At 39.5% G+C, this 19,071-nt stretch overlaps 1 protein-coding gene across 10 annotated transcripts in view; it reads left to right on the top strand.

Moving 5' to 3' along the window:
• FRMD3 (FERM domain containing 3) overlaps nucleotides 1-19,071 on the top strand; it is a 416,578-nt gene that overhangs the window by 260,377 nt on the left and 137,130 nt on the right. For all 10 annotated transcript variants that reach the window (XM_060409135.1, XM_060409137.1, XM_060409136.1 and 7 more), the window contains one exon: nucleotides 6,867-6,909. In XM_060409135.1, the coding sequence (XP_060265118.1) occupies nucleotides 6,903-6,909 (7 nt within the window). In that variant the 5' untranslated portion in view covers nucleotides 6,867-6,902. The remainder of the gene's footprint in view (nucleotides 1-6,866; nucleotides 6,910-19,071) is intronic.

A 19,071-nucleotide genomic window follows, 5' to 3' on the forward strand; every position in this document is an offset into this window, starting at 1 on the left:
GAGACTTGTAGGGGAGTAGGGGATTGGGACATTAAGAGAAGGAGGGTGTGCCAGGGTACGATGTTAGGCAGTACAGAGAGAGAGTAACTTGGGCTCAGTTCCACAGAGGAGTTCAGGAAGAGTGTAGGTCATGGCCAAGGGAAGAGGGAGTATTTAACCTCCCACATCTGTCCCTTAGTTGTTGTTGTTCAGATTCTCAGTTGTGTCTAACTCTTTGTGACCCCATGAACAGCAGCATGCCAGGCTTCCCCATCCTTCACCATCTCCTGGAGTTTTCTCAGACTCATGTCCATTGAGTCAGTGATGCCATCCAACCATCTCATCCTCTGTTGCCCCCTTCTCATCATGCCTTCAATCTTTCCTAGCATCAGGGTCTTTTCCAATGAGTCAGCTCTTTGCATCAAGTGGCCAAAGCACTGAAGCTTCAGCATCAGTCCTTCCAATGAATATTCAGGGTTTATTTCCTTTAGGATGGACTGGTCTGCAATGGATTCCAGTAACCTGAGGGCAGCCTTCTTTAAAAAAAAAAAAAAAAAGTTAACTGTTGTATAACTAAAGGAAAAGGGAACCTGGTCTGAGCCTTCAGACACTCTTCCTGCAGACATCTTCCTAATACCTTCAAATCATGCTAAGGATGCCTCCTCTGTTTCATCTTTCTGTTGAAGCTCAGTAAGTAGAATCAATGATTGGGTATTACATTCCTTAGTCTTTGAAATTTTTATTCTAAATAAGATTCGAGGAAATGAAGCTTTCAGCCACAAATTCAGATATTTGGTTGGCAGGTTTTCGTTGCTTCCTCTCTCTAGGAATATCAGTTTTCAGCAAGGAAACAGACTTTAAAAGATCACATATATTCCAAATAGCAATTGAAGGGAAAATAGCAATGTGATAAATGTTCTAAGCCTTACATCTAATTACCAAGCACACCACAACATGGTTGTTATTTTCTCATGGGCGTGTAATCCATCTGTACATGCAATCTCAGCAGGAGGTGTTGGTATAGTACAGACTATTTCATTGTTCAACTCCTACCTCTAAAAGGAAGAATGAAAAAATGAAAGTGAATTATCTGTTCATGTAGCACAGAAGGCAGGTGGGGTGGGGAGGGAGAGAAGAAGAGAGTGACAAATATGGTCTCACTGAGAGGGCCCATGTCACCAACTTAAGAATATCTCTCAGTGAACGGGAGGAAGATCAGAGGGAACAGCTGGTGTTTATTCAGCCTTCACTATGATTCAAGCTCTGTTCTTAGAGCTTCTAAGTGAGTTAACCCACTTAAACCTCATATGATGCTATAACTGAGGAAACAGAGGAACCTGATGGAGGTCACAGCACTCACTAGTAAGTGGCAGAGCTGGCTTCTGAATCCAGGCCTTCTGGCTCCTGAGTCAACCCTGGGTGCCTGGCTAGATTTGGCATTGGCCTGTTATGTATGGATTCTTCCTCTTGAGTCTAACCTACATGAAATCCACTTTTATTCTTTGGATGATGTTATTTGGATGTTCAGTCTTGTCTGACTCTTTGCAACCCTATAGACTGTAGCCCTCCAGGTTCCTTTGTGCATGGGATTCTCCAGGAGAGAATACTGGGGAGGGTTGCCATTTCCTTCTCCAGGGGATCTTCCCAATCCAGGAATCGAACCCATATCTCCAGCAAGTCTCCTGCATTGCAGGCGAATTCTTTACTGTGAGCCATTTTCATGATGGAGTTTAGCTATTTCTTTTCAACTGATTTTTAAACAGTCATGTACTGTACAAATGCACGTGACAATTGAAGTTAAAGTATCACAGATAAAATGGAAGTTGTGGTTTCATGGTTTTCTTTGACTAGCAACCTTAAATTCCTGTTCTCTCCCTGTAACCCACCTCACTGGGTCAGTTTAGTATCACTTCAGATGTTTAAAAATACATTTAGATGCTTGTTAAGTCTTCTTTGAAAATATATGGTACTGTTTTGTACTTTTTATTTAAAAAAGAAAACACATTTAATCATATGATACCATAGTTCAGCTGCTGCTGCTGCTAAGTCGCTTCAGTCGTGTCCGACTCTGTGCAACCCCATAGACGGCAGCCCACCAGGCTCCTCTGTCCATGGGATTTTCCAGGCAAGAATACTGGAGTGGGGTGCCATTGCCTTCTCCAACCATAGTTCAGAGGGTCTCAAATTGTCTTGGTTTATGGCTCTTTCAGTATCTTAGTAATTATTTCATGGTGCTCTAGGTCAAAAGAATATTTAACAGTTCCATCTAGTGAGAATTAGATCCAAAGAACTTAATAAGTATTTATGTCCTAACATAGCCATTATAGCCTTAGCAGCCATTCAAAATATTACACACATGAAAATAGTATCCAGTTCATTCTTAACCATAATTACCTACTAACTGTATGTGCCTATTGGACACTTCATGGCTCTCAAACCCTGGGATCAGATCAGACACTGCCACACTCATTGCCTGTTCCACACCAAATTTCTGATTTGCAGAGAACTTCTTCTTCTTCTTCTTTTTTTAATCACAGCAACCGTGGGAAACCCAAATTTTGAAACAGTATGACGTTAAAAGGAATTCAGTGTGTGCTAATATTGGGACTGTGGACCTCCTTGAGCTCAGGGTTTGCACGGAGTCCCGCAGATGTCTACTGTGGCTGTGCTTCCCTGTGCACAATTTGGGAACTAACTGTGGTCATGGTTATAAATTTTGCAGTTCACTTTTTTCATCCTACACTTTGCCTTGGGGATTCAACCATGTTGCACATAAAGATCTACTTCCTAGAAAAGACTGCCACAGAATCTCCCAGATTTTATTTACCCATTTTCCTGATTATGGCCATTAATGTTATTTCTAATATTTTGTAATTTTATATAATATTGCAGTGAAAATCCTTGTTTCATTCCTCTTCATTCACATGGCCAAATTAGGGTAAAGGAATTGCTAGGCCATAGGCCAGTCAGGTTTTTAAATTTTAGTGAAAGCATTAGTCACTCAGTTGTATCTGACTCTGTGATCCCATGGACTGTAGCCCAGCAGGATCCTCTATCCATGGACTTCTCCAGGCAAGAATACTAGAGTGGGGAGCCATTCCCTTCTCCAGGGGATCTTCCCGATCCAGGGATCAAACCCAGGTCTCCAGATCTAGGGATAGATTCTTTACCATGAGTCATCATGGAAGCCTTTGAAATTCAGTGCATACCAATAAATTGAGCATGACCCTCTTTGAAGAAATGATTCCCTAAAATTCTTTAAAGCATGATTACTTCCAGCTTATTTTTCTTATAACTCTATATCCTATGACTATCCCATTGGGGAAGAATAGTTGTTTTGGAAATGTATGTAGTAGTTAAATTTTAGACAAAGGTAATTGAGAAACAAGGGCAGGATATGAGTAGGCTGAGAGGAAGAGGAAGATAAGAGCTGATCAGAAACTGCTGGACATATTATGTAGGACAATGAGAAGGCCAGATCATTTATAGTAAATAATTTATGTAGAGCACAGATGGTAAATACCTCGCAGGCATGCCTTAAATGTTCCCTCCCCTTCCATGGGAGACATAGCCAATCCATCATGAATGGCAGACATAACCAATCCATCATGACATTCATTCTCCCCAAACCTTCACCCAATCTTGAGTTCTCCTCACAACCCTGGGAGATTACCATCAACTTTTGTGAGCACACAAAATGAAATTTGCCTGTCATGCCTGGGGGCAGCGAGAAGGTGGGAAGATAGGTTGAAATTAGGCAGAGAAGGGCTATGGAGTTTAAAGAATGCCAGGCAAGGAGCATTTGGATAGCTTATTTACATTTCAGACTCTGTTGACAAAATGACTGGCTATCCTCCTCTGTGAAACAATAGCAGTAGGTATTGATCTCAGGCTGCTATTATCTGTTTTCGTGCCTTAGTTCTAAAATCACCAAAGGCCCCTTTTATTATTCTTTTCATGTGTCCCATATATTGAAAAATGTGGTCTCCCAATTAAACTGTACTTATTAAATAGCAATGACAATATCAGCAAACAAGCATTCACTGAATATTTTTCACATGACAAGCACTGTTTAAGCAACTTACATTTATTAATTTTTAAAATCTTCACAACAACCTTACAAGGTAGGTACAATTACTGATCTCATTTTATAGTTGTAAAATAGAGACAGAAAGTAAACATTTTGTAGCTGGTAAGTGGTGTAATCAATACCTTTCTCATTGTTCAATTTTAACTGTGTAAAGTCCAAGCATAATTTCTGATTAGAAGGAGATAACCAAAAGTACAGTGGTGGTTTCCAAGGTCTGGGAGAAAGGGGGAAATGAAAGTTAATGTTTAATAGGTAATTTAAATTTTACAAGGTGAAGAGTTCTAGAGATGGATGGTGGTGATGGTAGCACACCATTATAAATGTGTTTAATACGCCAAACTGTACACTTAAAATGGTTAAGTTGGTGAATTTTATGTTATGTATGCGTGCGTGCATGCTGACTTGATTCAGTCATGACTGACTCTTTGACCCTATGGACTGTAGCCCACCAGGCTCCTTTGTTGGGTTTCTCCAGGAAGAATACTGGAGTGGGTTGCCATACCCTCCTCCAGGGGGATCTTCCTGATCCAGGGATTGAACCCACATCTCTTATGTCTCCCATACTGGCAGGCATATTCTTTACCACTAGTACCATCTGGGAAGGCCCATGTTAGGTATCAGTTCAGTTCAGTCACTCAGTCATGTCCGACTCTTTGCGATCCCATGGACTGCAGCACGCCAGGCTTCCCTGCTCATCACCAACTCCCAGGGTTTACTCAAACTCATGTCCATCAAGTCAGTGATGCCATCCAACCATCTCATCCTCTGTCATCCCTTCTCCTCCTGCCTTCAGTCTTTCCCAGCGTCAGGGTCCCAATGAGTCGGTTCTTCACATAAGGTGGTGAAAGTATTGGAGTTTCAGCTTCAGCATCCTTCCAATGGATATTCAGGACTGATTTCCTTTAGGATGGACTGATTGGATCTCCTTGCAGTACAGGAGACTCTAAAGAGTCTTCTCCAACACCACAGTTCAAAAGCATCAATTCTTTGGTGCTCAACTTTCTTTATAGTCTGGCTCTCACATCCATATGTGACTACTGGAAAAACCATAGCTTTGACTAGATGGATGTTTGTTGGCAAAGCAATGTCTCTGCTTTTTAATATGCTGTCTAGGCTGGTCATAGCTTTTCTTTCAAGGAGCAAGCATCTTTTAATTTCATGGACGCAGTTACCATCTGCAGTGATTTTGGAGCACAAGAAAATAAAGTCTCTCACTGTTTCCATTGTTTCCCCATCTATTTGCCATGAAGTGATGGGACCAGATGTTATGTATATTTTACCACAAAAATATAAGGGAAAAAGGAGTTAACCAGGGTTTCCAACATAAGTTGGTGGAATTCTGGCCAGAAACAAAGAAATTTGCTATATTAGTTTGATTGTGCAACAGGTCAGGGATAAATGCACGGTTTTCTGGCAGATTCTTCATTTAGAAGAATTAGATTTAAATAGCCAGGAGACCCCATTTTTCTTTAAAGAGTGCAAAGATCTGAAACCCTAGACTGGAATCTGCTGACTGGACACTCAATTCTCTAGTTCCTAGGAAGGTAGGGGGTGTTCACCGAGGAGAATAATACATTTTAGAATGAACTGGCCAGTGGGGAAGCCACAAGCCCAAGGTAAAGGGCCTCTGCACTAGAATTGCACTGAAAGCTGGCGTCACCATTTCTTCACTTTGCCATTTCTTTGGCAAGTTCTTTAACATCCCAGGCTCCAGATTTCTTGTCTGTAAATGGGGTAGTAGTGATGGCTCATAGAAACTCTGGCACTTAGTGAGCCCTCAACAATACTAGCTCCTAATTCAACTTCATGGCTATGTATTTACATCAAACAATAGGGATAATACAGAATCCTGAGGCTTACTGGATCCTGCAAATGAGATAAACTGAGGTGTAAGTGCTTGACTGATGGTAAGTTTCCTCCTCTTCTTTTGTCTCCAGTATCTAGTGAGAGAGGGTGCCCCATAAGTGAGGACTCCCCAACATCTTGATGGATACTCAGTGGCACCCCTCTTACCATCTGTCTATCTGAACTTCTGGTGTATAAAGTGATGCTTCCTGATAGTCCTTAAGCAGCTTCAAGGGCATCATGTTTTGTAACATCAAAGGCTGCCCTGGGGTTGGCATGTCAAAGTGACCTTCACTCATGGAGTGGAGAGAGCTGATTGCTGGGTCCAGCATTGTGTCTGCTTCAAATACTTATTGGTTACATGATTCTGAGCTATTCAGGATTTGGGGCTTCTTTGTTTTGTGTTGCAGCTGATTTTTCTTCTTGACAACCTCAGGCCTCTGAAATAAGATGTTTGAAATAATTTGTTCCTCCCTACTGTGAAGGGAGAACTGCCTCTGTGTGTGACAGGGCTAATGGTGGCTTGCCCCACTGTTAACTTGAAAGGATGGTCCTGGACTGTGACTCTTAGAGGTCACAGATGTCAAAGTCTTTAACCATCTGTGGCTTGCCCAGAGCGATGGAGCTCAAAGAATCACCTAGGAGCCAACAAGAGCCACTGGAACATCCCATTTAAGTGCATATTTTCTCCCTTGTCCTTCTCTCCTAGCAACTGTATGACTCAAATACTACTCAGAAAGTATTAATTCTCTGTAATTTATACACTTGCCTGTGATATTATTACTGCCCAATTGCTCATGTTGATCTTCAGAGGGTCGAACCCCAAGGAATATCTATGGGGAACCGAGGCTGTACTTTGGAAAAAGAATATCTTTGTTAAGTTCCTTTTATTAAGTATGCATCACATGGTCCAGCCATTTGACCCACACTCTCTGCTTTTTTTTCTCCCCAGCACTGGCTTGAACCTAACAAGTCCATCTCCAAGCAAATGAAATGTAAGTGTCAATCTGTGGGTTCGCTTTTGGTATGAAATGTCCAATGATAGATTCTGTTTCTTTACGAAGTTTCTCTTGCCAGGAAAGAAATGGATGGAGTTAAAGATCTGGGGGTGGGGAGGCTTCTCCCTCCCTGTGAGCGCTGTGTAACTTCTCCTCGCTTATTTGCTGGCTTTGGTGCTCCCCATGGTCACTATTCCTAGAGGCCTGTGTCTCTCCCCATCCCCACCATCTTACCCTCATGTTTCATGGTCGAACAGGGGCACAGGTGCCTAGTTCCCCTTTGATTGTGGGGTTTGGTAGTAAATGGTTCAGAGTGGAAAGTCAGTGTTGTGGGGGGATGGGTAAGAGGGGCAGGTGTATTTTGAAATTAAAATCTTGCTGATAACGTTAATGAAGATTGAAGTATTCTTGTCCACCCCTCAAGCTCCCCAATATCCTTTCCTGAGTAATGTTTTCAAGCTCTGGTGTTGTGACCTGCCTCCCCTCCTCCCCCGAAGAGCTCTTGGAAAAGCTGGCTTGGGAGACATCTCTGTAGTGCATAGAATATCTGGCCATCCACTTGGGGGCATTGTGAATAGGGTGTTGCCTGCTGGTCCTGGGTGGCATGCTGTTTTGTCCTGGTCACCTGTGCTAGGCTGTAGTCAACCTGCTTTTACTCATGGTTTAGAGGAGAACTTCTGAAATGCACCTCAGAAATTCATTGCCTGCCCTGGAGTCCATTTATCCCTTCATGTCAACCTTCCCAGGGCTCTAAAATGTGGGTGATAAGTCAGTTTCTCATCAGAGATCAGGTTAGTATGTATTAGGTCACTAGTCATCATTCAAGGGAGTCTTTTCTTTTTTTAAATATGAAGAAATTATTTGAGGCAAGGTTTTTAAGTAAGAGAAGGAAGAAACTGAATTATGATGGCAAACTAGTAACCAACATATCAATTCCTTAACTCTTCCCTTTTACTCTCCTGCTCTCTCCCTTTTCTGTCCTCACTCAGACCTCTGTCTGTCTGTCCCTTCCCTTTCTTTTCCTGTCTCTCAAGAATAGACTGTCTGATCAGTGCAGGACTCACAGCCAGCCGGGCTGTTCAGGCTAGCACCCAGAACTGCTGTGGGTGAAAGATGCTGCAGGGAGAGGGCAAGAAAGATGTGTGAGGTGCAGGCAAGGGGCAGCAATGCATGGAAAGTTCAGAGAAGTCAGCCCCTTGAGGTGAGGCTGGAACAGAGTTGGGACAACCATCCAAGATTAAGTAGCAGGACACAGGTACCAGGGAGCTCTGTATAGAATGACATGTAGGCTAATGAGAATAAACTAATTTATCTGAAAAAAACTAGCTGATCCTTGGCTTTTATCCCTTAACTACTTTATCCCTTAAAGCTTTAATATTGTTTTTATATATTTTAAAATATTTAGGCAAATTTCCAGTAAAGTTATTTTTAGTAAATCGTTCTTTGACTTTGGTTCTTAAACGTCATGAAATAGTTTCCTTAAGCCACACACATTTTTAAAATATAACATCTATAAAGTAAGATGTATTTCAGTACTTAATAGAAGAGAAAATTTTAAATTGGTGAATATTTTTCTGCTTAAGAGCTTTGTATCTACAATTAGTAAATCTGAACAACCAATTCAGAATATATAATGTTTTGTAAAAATAGTTTCAAGATTGACATATGACTACTGGCTGGTTTTAATCTAACGACAAATAGAATCTGAATTTGGAAAAATAATTGTGTAAAATTCAGTTTCTAACCAGACATGGTGACTCACTGATTCTAGGAACTAGTAAGGTTCTTACCCGAAGGGTAAGGGTCTTACCTGTTACCTGGTCCTCTGTTGTATTGTTAAGAACATTAGCAAACAAAAAATTATGTAATTTTTCTCAAGATCACAAGGCTAGTTTTGTGGTTGTTGATGATGTCTTTTAGTATCAAGAATTTATTGTTTTCTTATACATGTGTCCTAGAAACAGTCACTATAATGTAAATTAGGAAAAAATTTAAACTAAGGCATAAAGACTGTTAACCCGGAAAAACTGGGTCCAACCAATCCATGGAACTCATCCATGAATTTATCAACAGATCTGGTTGCAGAACCCCAGGCAGCTTCCTCTTTGGTTGTTGTTCATTCGTTGTGTTCAACTTTTGCAACCTCATGGACTGCAGCACACCAGGCTTCCATGTCCTTCACTATTCCTGGTGTGCTCAAATTCATGTTCATTGAGTCAGTGATGCTATATAACTATCTCATCCTCTGCGTCCCTCTTTTCCTTTTGCCTTCAATCTTTCCCAGCACCAGGGTCTATTCCAGTGAGTCAGTTCTTCGCATCAGGTGGCCAAAGTATTGGAGGTTCAGCTTCACCATCAGTCCTTTCAAAGCATCAAGTCCATTCAGGCTTGATTTCTTTTAGGATTGTCTGATTTGATCTTACTTTGGTTGTGGATATGCAGTTTATATTCTGACTGCCTTTGAGGAGATAGTAAGAGAATAATTCCTTCAATGAAGAATTTACTCCATTCCCATCTCACTCATGAGTGATAACCAGCTTTCCAGTCCTTTGCCCTGACCTCATTAAGATCCCTCAGACTATGTGGATTACCAGAGTAGTCAGGAGACCAGCTCTCCTGATGAATAAACTTTCTACAAAATCGTTATTATATCTTACTAGTATTTTTAAAAATAATTTTTTGCTAGTATCATGCTTGTGGTTTTTCTAGCAGTTCAGAAAAGTTTAAACTATTTCCTTTCTCTTCTCCCTTATATCTCCATGCTTACTTCAAAGAGATAACTAACAATATTTGTATATCCTTCTGGAAATTTTCCTTTACATATAAGTTCCCCCAACTTATATAAGGCCTTTTGTAAACAAAAATGAGATCAGTCTCTATGCATGACTCTTCATCTTGTCATTGTCTTAATAATTTTAGAGTTTTTAAATCAAAATGAGTGATTGATGATTAACTTCTTTTAAAAAATGGTTTTCAGGAATTCCTTAGTGGTCCAGTGGTTAGGACTCTGAGCTTCCAATGCAGGGAAGTTGGGTTCTATCCCTGGTCAGGGAATTAAGATCCTGCATGCTGTGTGGAGAAGGTAAAAAATGAATAAACAAAAATTTTAAAATGGTTTTCTGATATTTAATTGTATACATCTATGTGATTTACTTATTAATGAACATCAACATTGTTTATAGTCTTTTCCTATTATAAATTATGCTGTAGTAAACATGCTTATATGTATATTCTTGCATATTGTCCATCTGTACTAGAATTTCCTAAAAATAGAATTGTTGGATCAAAAAGAATATACATTTAATCTTTCCTTAGAGATAAATACCCATCCAAAGAGCTTATAGTAATTTACTCCTCTAATGTTACATGAGAGTTCTTATTTCCCCCAAATCTTGTTAAAAATAAGTATCATCAAACTTAACTTTTACGGTGACCTCAAATCTATTAGGAAAATGCAATATTTGATTTAAAAAAACTGGACAGTCATTAATTATAAATTTTAAAATTGAGAAACTTCTTAAACTAGTCTTATTTCTCCTCTAAACTTAGGAGTTACTTTAAATTTGGCTTTTTAAATGAATACACGGTAAAACTGGCTTCGTTTTGTTCTGTAGTGCTGTGAATTTTTAACACACAGATTTGTGCAACCATCTTCACAGTCAGGATACAGAACACATCTCCCCCAAAACCTTACTTTTGTGGTCCTTTTGTAGTTACTCTCCACTCCCCAAACAACTAACAACCACTGATCTATTCTCTGTCAATATAGTTTGTATCTTTTGAGAATGTCACAAAAATTGAGTCATACAGTTTGTAATCTTTTGAAACTGGCTACTTTAACTCAGCATGAATAACTCAAATTCATCCAAGTTCCTGTATTTACCAATATATGATACAGAAAATTAAAAGAATAGTTGGTCTTTGAAAAAATCAAGAAAAATTGATGAACCTCTAGCAAGACTCATGAAAAAAAAAAAAAAGACAAACTACCAATATCAGGAACAAAAGAGGAGATGTCACTACAGACCCCACAGAAAAACTCTAGGTATGTAAGTTTGATAGTTCCTCAAAACCCACAAATTACCAAAGCTCACCCAATATGAAATACAAAATGTGAGTAGTTTTACAAGTAAAGATACTAGATTTAAAACCTTCCTGAAAGAAAATCTTCTGCCCACTTGCTGCTATTTTTGTTGCTGCTGGAACCCCTTTTCTTGCTCTTCAGGCCTTAACTAGGAGCTTCTAAGTTTGTACTGATGTCCAGGTATCTCTGAGTTCTGTCCAGGGGACACAGAAGAGAATATGTGATGATCTCAACACTGGTTCGCTGATCCTTTTAATTCTTGTCTTTGTTTCCAATCTTCCTGCTATTGTTTACTTTCCAGAGACCTCAAATTGCTGCTGCACTGTATTCTGTCCAGGTATTATAGCTGCAGTCAATACAAGAAACAGGATGGGGTGTAATTAGTCCATACTACCCAGAACTGAAATTTTAAAGTCAACTTTTAATCATTCCTTGTACATTAGGTAAGAATTTAGATAGGCTTTATAATTTACTTGGGAAGCACTGAGGGAATATCTTTCTCATTTTCCTTTTCTATCATTGTATCCATAGGTACAAATGTGGAGTGAGCTGGTGATTATTATTTTCTTTCTAAACTACTCAGATAATAGACTGCCTGTAAGCAAAGTGTTAAATGAAGTGCGTATTTTGAATGTTTTGTTTTCAGAGTCCTTGCTTTCCATGCAGGAATGTTGCTATGTAATACACACTGACTTCTCACTTCAAACCTACGAGCTTTTAGCCTTGTCCCCATGACTCTGGAATGTAGCCCAATGTGTATGTATATAGAGACACACATCAAGAGGACAAAAATTGTATGTCCAATAGGATCTATATAATCACACAAATTATACAAGCATGTAAAGGTTTTAAAAAGTTATTATGACTCAGAAGTATGGAAGTGAAGTGAAAGCTGCTCAGTCATGTCCAGCTCTTTGCGAACCTATGGACTAATACAGTCCATGGAATTCTCCAGGCCAGAGTGGGTAGCCTTTCCCTTCTCCAGGTAGAAGTATGGAAATAGAACCTTATTTCCCCATGATTGAATTCCACTTGCTGTGTACCCCTGTCTCCTCTGAAAAGTTTAACCTTGTTACTTCAGGGTAACTCAGGATCTGCCAGTTTAGTATTTGATCTCTTTCAGCAAATTACTTAGTGAATTCATAATTTAAGTATGAAAATGCATACCATATGTTGTCCTTCTCCATAAACAGTATCATGTGGCACGAGAAGCAAACTTAGCATCCATCATGGCTGCAAGGGTGACATCTCTCAAGCCCAGAATCCTCTGAGTCCTGCAGGACTCCTGTGTCTTACACGATTTGGCCTCTGGTTGCTGGCACCACTCCCATTGCATCCTCTCTGGATGCAGTGGTGCCACTAGAGTGTGCGCTGGCATGTGCTGCTGAGACCTCTGGCTCCTGCCATGGTCTTGACCTTCACAGCTATAGGCTATAGACTCTGCCCTCCTGTGGTCCCCACTGCACGTCTCTTTCACTGGTTGCATCTCAGCACATCTGTATTCACCACTGGGACAAGCTGAAATTGCTTAGCCTCTTCCATGCCATGCTTCAGCCTCAGGGTTGAAACTTGGCACACTATCTATAAGGCTCACTCTCTGCTTAAACACGTCATGCTGCCATTTCCTTGGTGTGCTCCAAAGTTCCAAAGGGTCACTTTCCCTAAGCTCTGGGATTTCTTTGTCTTGCCCCTACCTTTCACTCTGTTAGCCAAGCCTAGGGTGCTGAGGGATCTGAATTCCTTCTCAGAGCTCCATAAAACATCTTAACCTTGGTTACGTCCTCTCTGGATCTCTCCAGGTTCTCCACCTGCCTTACTTCCCTACCCCTTTCCAACAACTAATATGGCTTTTAACCTTTGATATAAAACTAACATTCTAATACAATAGCTTTTTTATATACAAGCAGTAACAGTTTCTCAAATGTAATAAAAAAGAAGTGCTATTATTTATAATAGCAATAACAAGTAAAAACATAAATTTCTTATAATGTGTAAGATCTATATAAATAAAACTATGAAATATTACTGTGGAGTTACTGTACCTAAGAGAGCTCAATAAATGCAGACTTCTCATGTTTCAGGTTAATATTAATGAAATCAATTTGTCACATATTAATATGTACATTCAATAATTTTTCACATCACAGTTTCAATCAGGTTCTCTATGGCATTTAACAAATTGATTCTAAGGCTTATTTGCAAAATAAGATGCTCAAAAGTAGCCAATAAATATGCAAAAAAGAACAATGAACAATGATGGAGTGCTTGTTCTGTTAGATAGCAAATCAAGGACTATGAGCTATAGTAATTAAAAGAGGCCTCATGATAGACTCATAAAGTAATTAAGATAGAGTTAGGAATAGGAAAAGAATCAGTAGAACAGAGAAAAACAGTCCCATTATGTTTGGAAATATAGGTTGTAAGAAAGGTTATAATTCTTATCAGAAATATAAAGATTCAAGGTATAATTTTAGGGTTACGTGTTCACTTGGGGAAAAACTAAAGCCATCCTTCACATCATGCATGGGATTAATAACGAATTCAAAAGCTAAATATATCTAATAATTTATAGGAAGTTTAAGTAAAAATTTAGGAGTGTTTTATTTTTTGGTAATACTTTATTTTTTGGCCTTGTTAGAGGATGTCGGACATGACTTAGCGACTAAATAACAACAGAGGGTTATACAATAAGCAAGTGATTTGCTATTAATCTATTAAAATAGAGAAGGATAATTGAAAAAATTGTGATATTTCAATTGCTAAGCATCAAAGATTATGATAAAACTAACACTATTGAAGAGACTGTTCTTTTCCAATTGTGTATTTTCTGGTCCTTTGTCATAAATTAATTGACTGTATATGGGTGGGTTTATTTTATGGCTCTCTCTTCTGTTCCGTTGGTCCATGTGTCTGTTTTCATGCAAATACCATATGGTTTTAATTATTATAGCTTTGCAATAGAGTTTAAAATCAGGGAGCATAATGCCTTCAACTTTATTCTCCTGTCTCAAGATTTTTTGGGGGGGTTATTTGGGGTCTTTTGTGGCCCTATACAAATTTTGAGATTAAACATTTTCTGTTAAAAAATGTCATTGGAATTTTGATAGGAATCTCATTGGATCTCTAGATTGTTTCAGGTAGTATGGCTATTTTAACAATATTAATTTTTCTAATCCATGAGCACATAATATCTTTCTATTTATTTGTGTCACCTTCAACTTTTTTCCTTACTGTCATGTAGTTTTCAGCATACAAGTCTTTCACTTGTTTGGTTAAATTTATTCCTAGGTGTTTTATTCTTTTGATACAACTATAAATGGGATTGTTTTCTTAATATCCATTTCCAATAGTTTGTTATTAACTTATAGAATCACAACAGATTTTTCTGTATTGATTTTGTATCCTGCAACATAAATGAATTCACTCATCAGTTCTAATAGTTTTTTGGTGGAGTCTTCAGGGTTTTCTCTATATAACATCATGTCACCTGAAAGTAATGACAGTTGTACTTCTTCCTTTCCAACTTCAATTCAGTTCAGTCTCTCAGTCGTGTCCGACTCTTTGTGACCCCATGAATCGCAGCACGCCAGGCCTCCCTGTCCATCACCATCTCCCGGAGTTCACTCAAACTCATGTCCATCGAGTCGGTGATACCATCCAGCCATCTCATCCTCTGTCGTCCCCTTCTCCTCCTGCCCCCAGTCCCTCCCAGCATCAGAGTCTTCCTTTCCAACTTGGATGCCTTTTATTATTTTGCTTGCCTAATTAGTATTGTAGGACTTCTAATACTATGTCAAATGAAAGTTATAAGAGGGATTATCCCTGTCTCATTCCTGATCTAGAAGGAAGAGCTTTCAGCGTTTCACTGTTGAATATACTAGCTGTTGTTGTTGTTGTTGTTCAGTTGCTAAGTTGTGTCCAATTCTTTGCAAACCCATGGACTGCTGCAGCACACCAGGTTTCCTTGTCCCTATCTCCCAGAGTTTGCTCAAACTCATGTCCACTGAGTCAGTGAAGCCATCCAGCCATCTCATCCTGTCACCCTCCTATCCTCCTGCCCTCAATCTTTCCCAGTTTCACAGTGTTTTCCAATGTGTCAGCTCTTCGCATCAGGTGGCCAAAGTATTGGAGCTTTAGCATCAGTCCTTTCAATGAATATTCACGGTTGATTTCCTTTAGGATTAACTGGTTTGATCTCCTTGCTGTCTAAGGGACTCTGAAGAGTCTTCTCCAGCACCGCATTTCAGAAGCATCAGTTCTTTGGTGCTCAGTCTTCTTTATGGTCCAACTCGCTCATCCATACACAACTACTGGAAAAACTATAGCTTTGACTATATAGACCTTTGTCAGCAAGTGGTGTCTCTGCTTTTTAATATACGGCCTAGGTTTTTCATAGCTTTTCTTCCAAAGAGCAAGCATCGTTTATTATCTGTAGCTTGTCACAAATGGCCTTTATTGTGTTGAAGTATGTTCCCTTTATACATACTTTGTTGAGAGTTTTTTTAAAGATCATAAATAGATTTGAGTTTGATACATCTATTCGGATAGTAATATGATTTTTATTCTTTATTTTGTTCATGTGGTGTATAATATCAGAAGTATTTTTTGTAATTATGGAGTCAAATAGGATTTCCTAAGGAAAACATCAAACCCAGAAGTAACAAAGCAAGATGCTAACAAATTTATACAAAATTTAAGTGTTTGTACTAGAATATTTGGTTTGTTTTCTCTACAGAGTCGATTCCTAGTAAATATTTGTTGGATGAATGATTATAAAATGAATTATAAATGAATTAAAATACAAGCAAAATAATGGGAAGAACATTTGTCAAGTATATAAAAAGTAGTAATATGCAGACTATAAAAAGTTGATGCTATAAGCCCAAAGAAAAACTCAGTAGAAAATTGTGGAAAAAAAAAAACACCACATAGAAGGAATAAAAATAAGTGGGCGATAAACTTATAAACAGATGTTCAACATCGTTAGTAACAAGGAAAATACAAATTAAAACAAAATATTTTTATACTGCTATTCAGTCACTTCAGTTGTATCTGACTCTTTGCCACCCTATGGACTGTAGCCCACTGGACTCCTCTGTCCATGGGATTCTCCAGGCAAGAATACTGGGTTGCCATGCCCTCCTCCAGGGGATCTTCCTGACCTGGGGGTTGAACCTGCATCTCTTATGTCTCCTACAGTAGAAGCCAGATTCCTTACCACTGAGTCACCAGGGAAGCCCTTATTTTACCAGGAAAATTGTAAATATTGATAATAGCCAGTCGATGAGGATGAGGGTAACACTTCTGGTGGGAGTATATAAACTGGTAAAGCCATCTGGGAGGGAAATTTGGCTGTATCTTTCAAGATTAAAAATCCCTATGTCTTTGGTACAAGGTCATTTGTGAGTCTGTTGAAAGCAAAATTTATTCCAGCATGTGTATATATTATGCAAGGATGTCCATTGTGTCCATTGGAATATTGCTTATCACACTGGGAACTGGAAGGAATAAAAAGCTTAGAAGTTTTGGCCAGGCTAAATAAATTATATGGAGTACATGTAGTCATTTAAAGAAAAAAAACAGACATATTTTATTGACACCAAAATATTTATTAGATATATAGTAGAGTTTAAAAAGCAAGTAAAATACCAAGTATAGAATGATCATAAATGAAAATATAAAGATCATTATTTGGAAATAAATACATATTATCTATATGACTATGAAAATGCACTGAAGACGGACTAAATAGATGTATACTGACTGTAGTTACCTCTGGGAAAGAGAATGAAGTAGACAGAGGTGAGGCCTTCATGTCTTACTACATATAGTTACATTTCACTCTGATCTTTTCAGTGAGAATATATTCATATATCACTTGATAATGAAGAGAGAACATAAAAGGGGAGGGAGCTTTATGCAAAAGTCAAGAAAAGAGTAAAGATAGGAAGAAAGGAATCAAAGTGCATTATGCATTAAGCATGTACTGCAGAAATAGAGACCTGGATGAAAGAAGGCCTACTTAGTCTTCTAAACAGACTCTTTGCTTAATCCTGGCTGGTGCCTAGTTAGACCAGGAGAAGAGTTAAAATCTTATTCTTGCTCTATATATCAAGTACTGTGGTGCCACCAAGCACTGTGAAGGGATAAAGGTTCTTGGAAATGGCTTCTGCATGCAAATCAGGGTGCAGAGCACCCCATTCTCTGTAAAACACATGGATTTGGGTTCAGCCATAAGAACACTGTTGAGTCAAGTTGCTGGCTGATATCTTTGGTGCTTCCTCCCCAAAGTTATGATTGTTTTTCATGGAGGCCTGAGATGGTTTATAATTTGTGTTTCTGGTAATATTTATGACACTTTATGCTTGTGTATCATTCCTTGGTTTTCCAGTAGTCCTGGGGGCTAATATAATTTTGTTAATAGGGAGCACGTACTCTGCTGTAGCACAGACAGAGGGTACCAGGAGCATTTCCTGGTGGCTCAGGGGTAAAGAACCCACCTGCCAATGCAGGAGATGTGGGTTCGATCCCTGGATTGGGATGGCAACCCACTCCAGTATTCTTGCCTTGGAAATTCCATGGGCAGAGGAGCCTGGTGGGCTACAGTCCATGGGATTGCAAAGAGTTGGACACGACTGAGAAACTCTGCATGCACGCATACACCAGAAGCATAGATTTTGCTCTGGTGTCAGGAACAGGAGAACAGCCACAGGTCCATACCCAGTCATGGGACTCGTTTGGATGATAATTCTATTCTTCCAATTATTCCCTTTGCTATTAGTTCCTAAGGCTGCGAAAACAAAGTACCATACAACGGCTGGTTTAAAACAATAGAAATTGATTCTGCCGCAGTTCTGAAGGCTAGAAGTCTGAAGTCGAGGTGTCAACAGGGCCGTACTCCCTCTGAAGGCTCCTCTCACTCTTGAAGATCGCTGGCCAGCCTTGGCATTCCTTCCTCAGCTTGAGGCTGCCTCACTCCAGTGTCTGCCTCCATTTTCACGTTGCCTTCTCCTTATGTTTCTCTGTGTCTGTATCTTAATTTCCCCCTCCATCTTTTATAAAGGATATCAGTCACTGGATTTAGGGCTCACCCTAACCCAGTATGGGGCTTCCCAGGTGGCACTGGTGGTAAGACGTGAGACTTGGATTCAGTCCCTGGGCTGAGAAGATCCCCTGGAGAAGGGCACGGCAACCTGCTCCAGTATTCTTACCTGGAAAATCCCATGGACAGAGGAGCCTGGTGAGCTACAGTCCATAGCATTGCACAGAGCTGGACCCAACTGAAGCGACTTAGCACACATGCACACAGGCATAATGACCTCATCTTAATTAATTGCATCTTCAAAGACCCTGTTTCCAAATGAGGTCACATTCAGGGATTTCAGGTTTCTATGAAATTTGGGGGTTACACTACCCAGCTCACTGCACCAAGCACCCCAATTTAGATTTCCCACACCCTTTATCATTCCTATTTACTGTTTGGGTAGCCTTCATGATTTTGTTTTGTGGCTCATTTCTTCTCCTTTGTATATGTGTTATTCTTTGTTGACCTTGATCATATGTTCTGACAGTAAAACTTCAAACATTTTACTTCTTCAAACACGCCTTGGACTGTAGCCCCATCGCTAGATCTTTGGGGGCAACCTGGCCTGTTGTCCTCAGGCATATAGATATACTCATCTAATCCCTAGTATTTAGTTTGGAAGATTTCTTACTTGGTCCATGGCTTACTATAAGCCTCTGCAAGTGGTAAGTTCATAATAAATGCTTGTTGTCTAGAACCAAACTGCTCCTTTTAGAGAACAGGCAGAAGAATTTAAACTGCCATATTCTTTAAAGACAAAGTAAAACTCACACATCTGAACAAAACCCCTTGCATCAGTCAAGTGCGTAACACTAAGTCCCCAGCTGCTGTGGTTTAGTTTTGGCTGGTTTTGCCCTCTTCAGTTTTCTTCTCTCCAGTGCTTCTTTCCAGCTTTAGGGGCAGGTTTTTTTTATTCTCATCATAGCTTAGTAGGTTTAGCCAACTGTCTTCCTTTCTCCCAGGTTTGACTATTTCATCTAAAACTTCTTTT

The sequence above is a fragment of the Ovis aries genome, chromosome 2, assembly GCF_016772045.2.
Source record: "Ovis aries strain OAR_USU_Benz2616 breed Rambouillet chromosome 2, ARS-UI_Ramb_v3.0, whole genome shotgun sequence".
Taxonomy (NCBI): domain Eukaryota; kingdom Metazoa; phylum Chordata; class Mammalia; order Artiodactyla; family Bovidae; genus Ovis; species Ovis aries.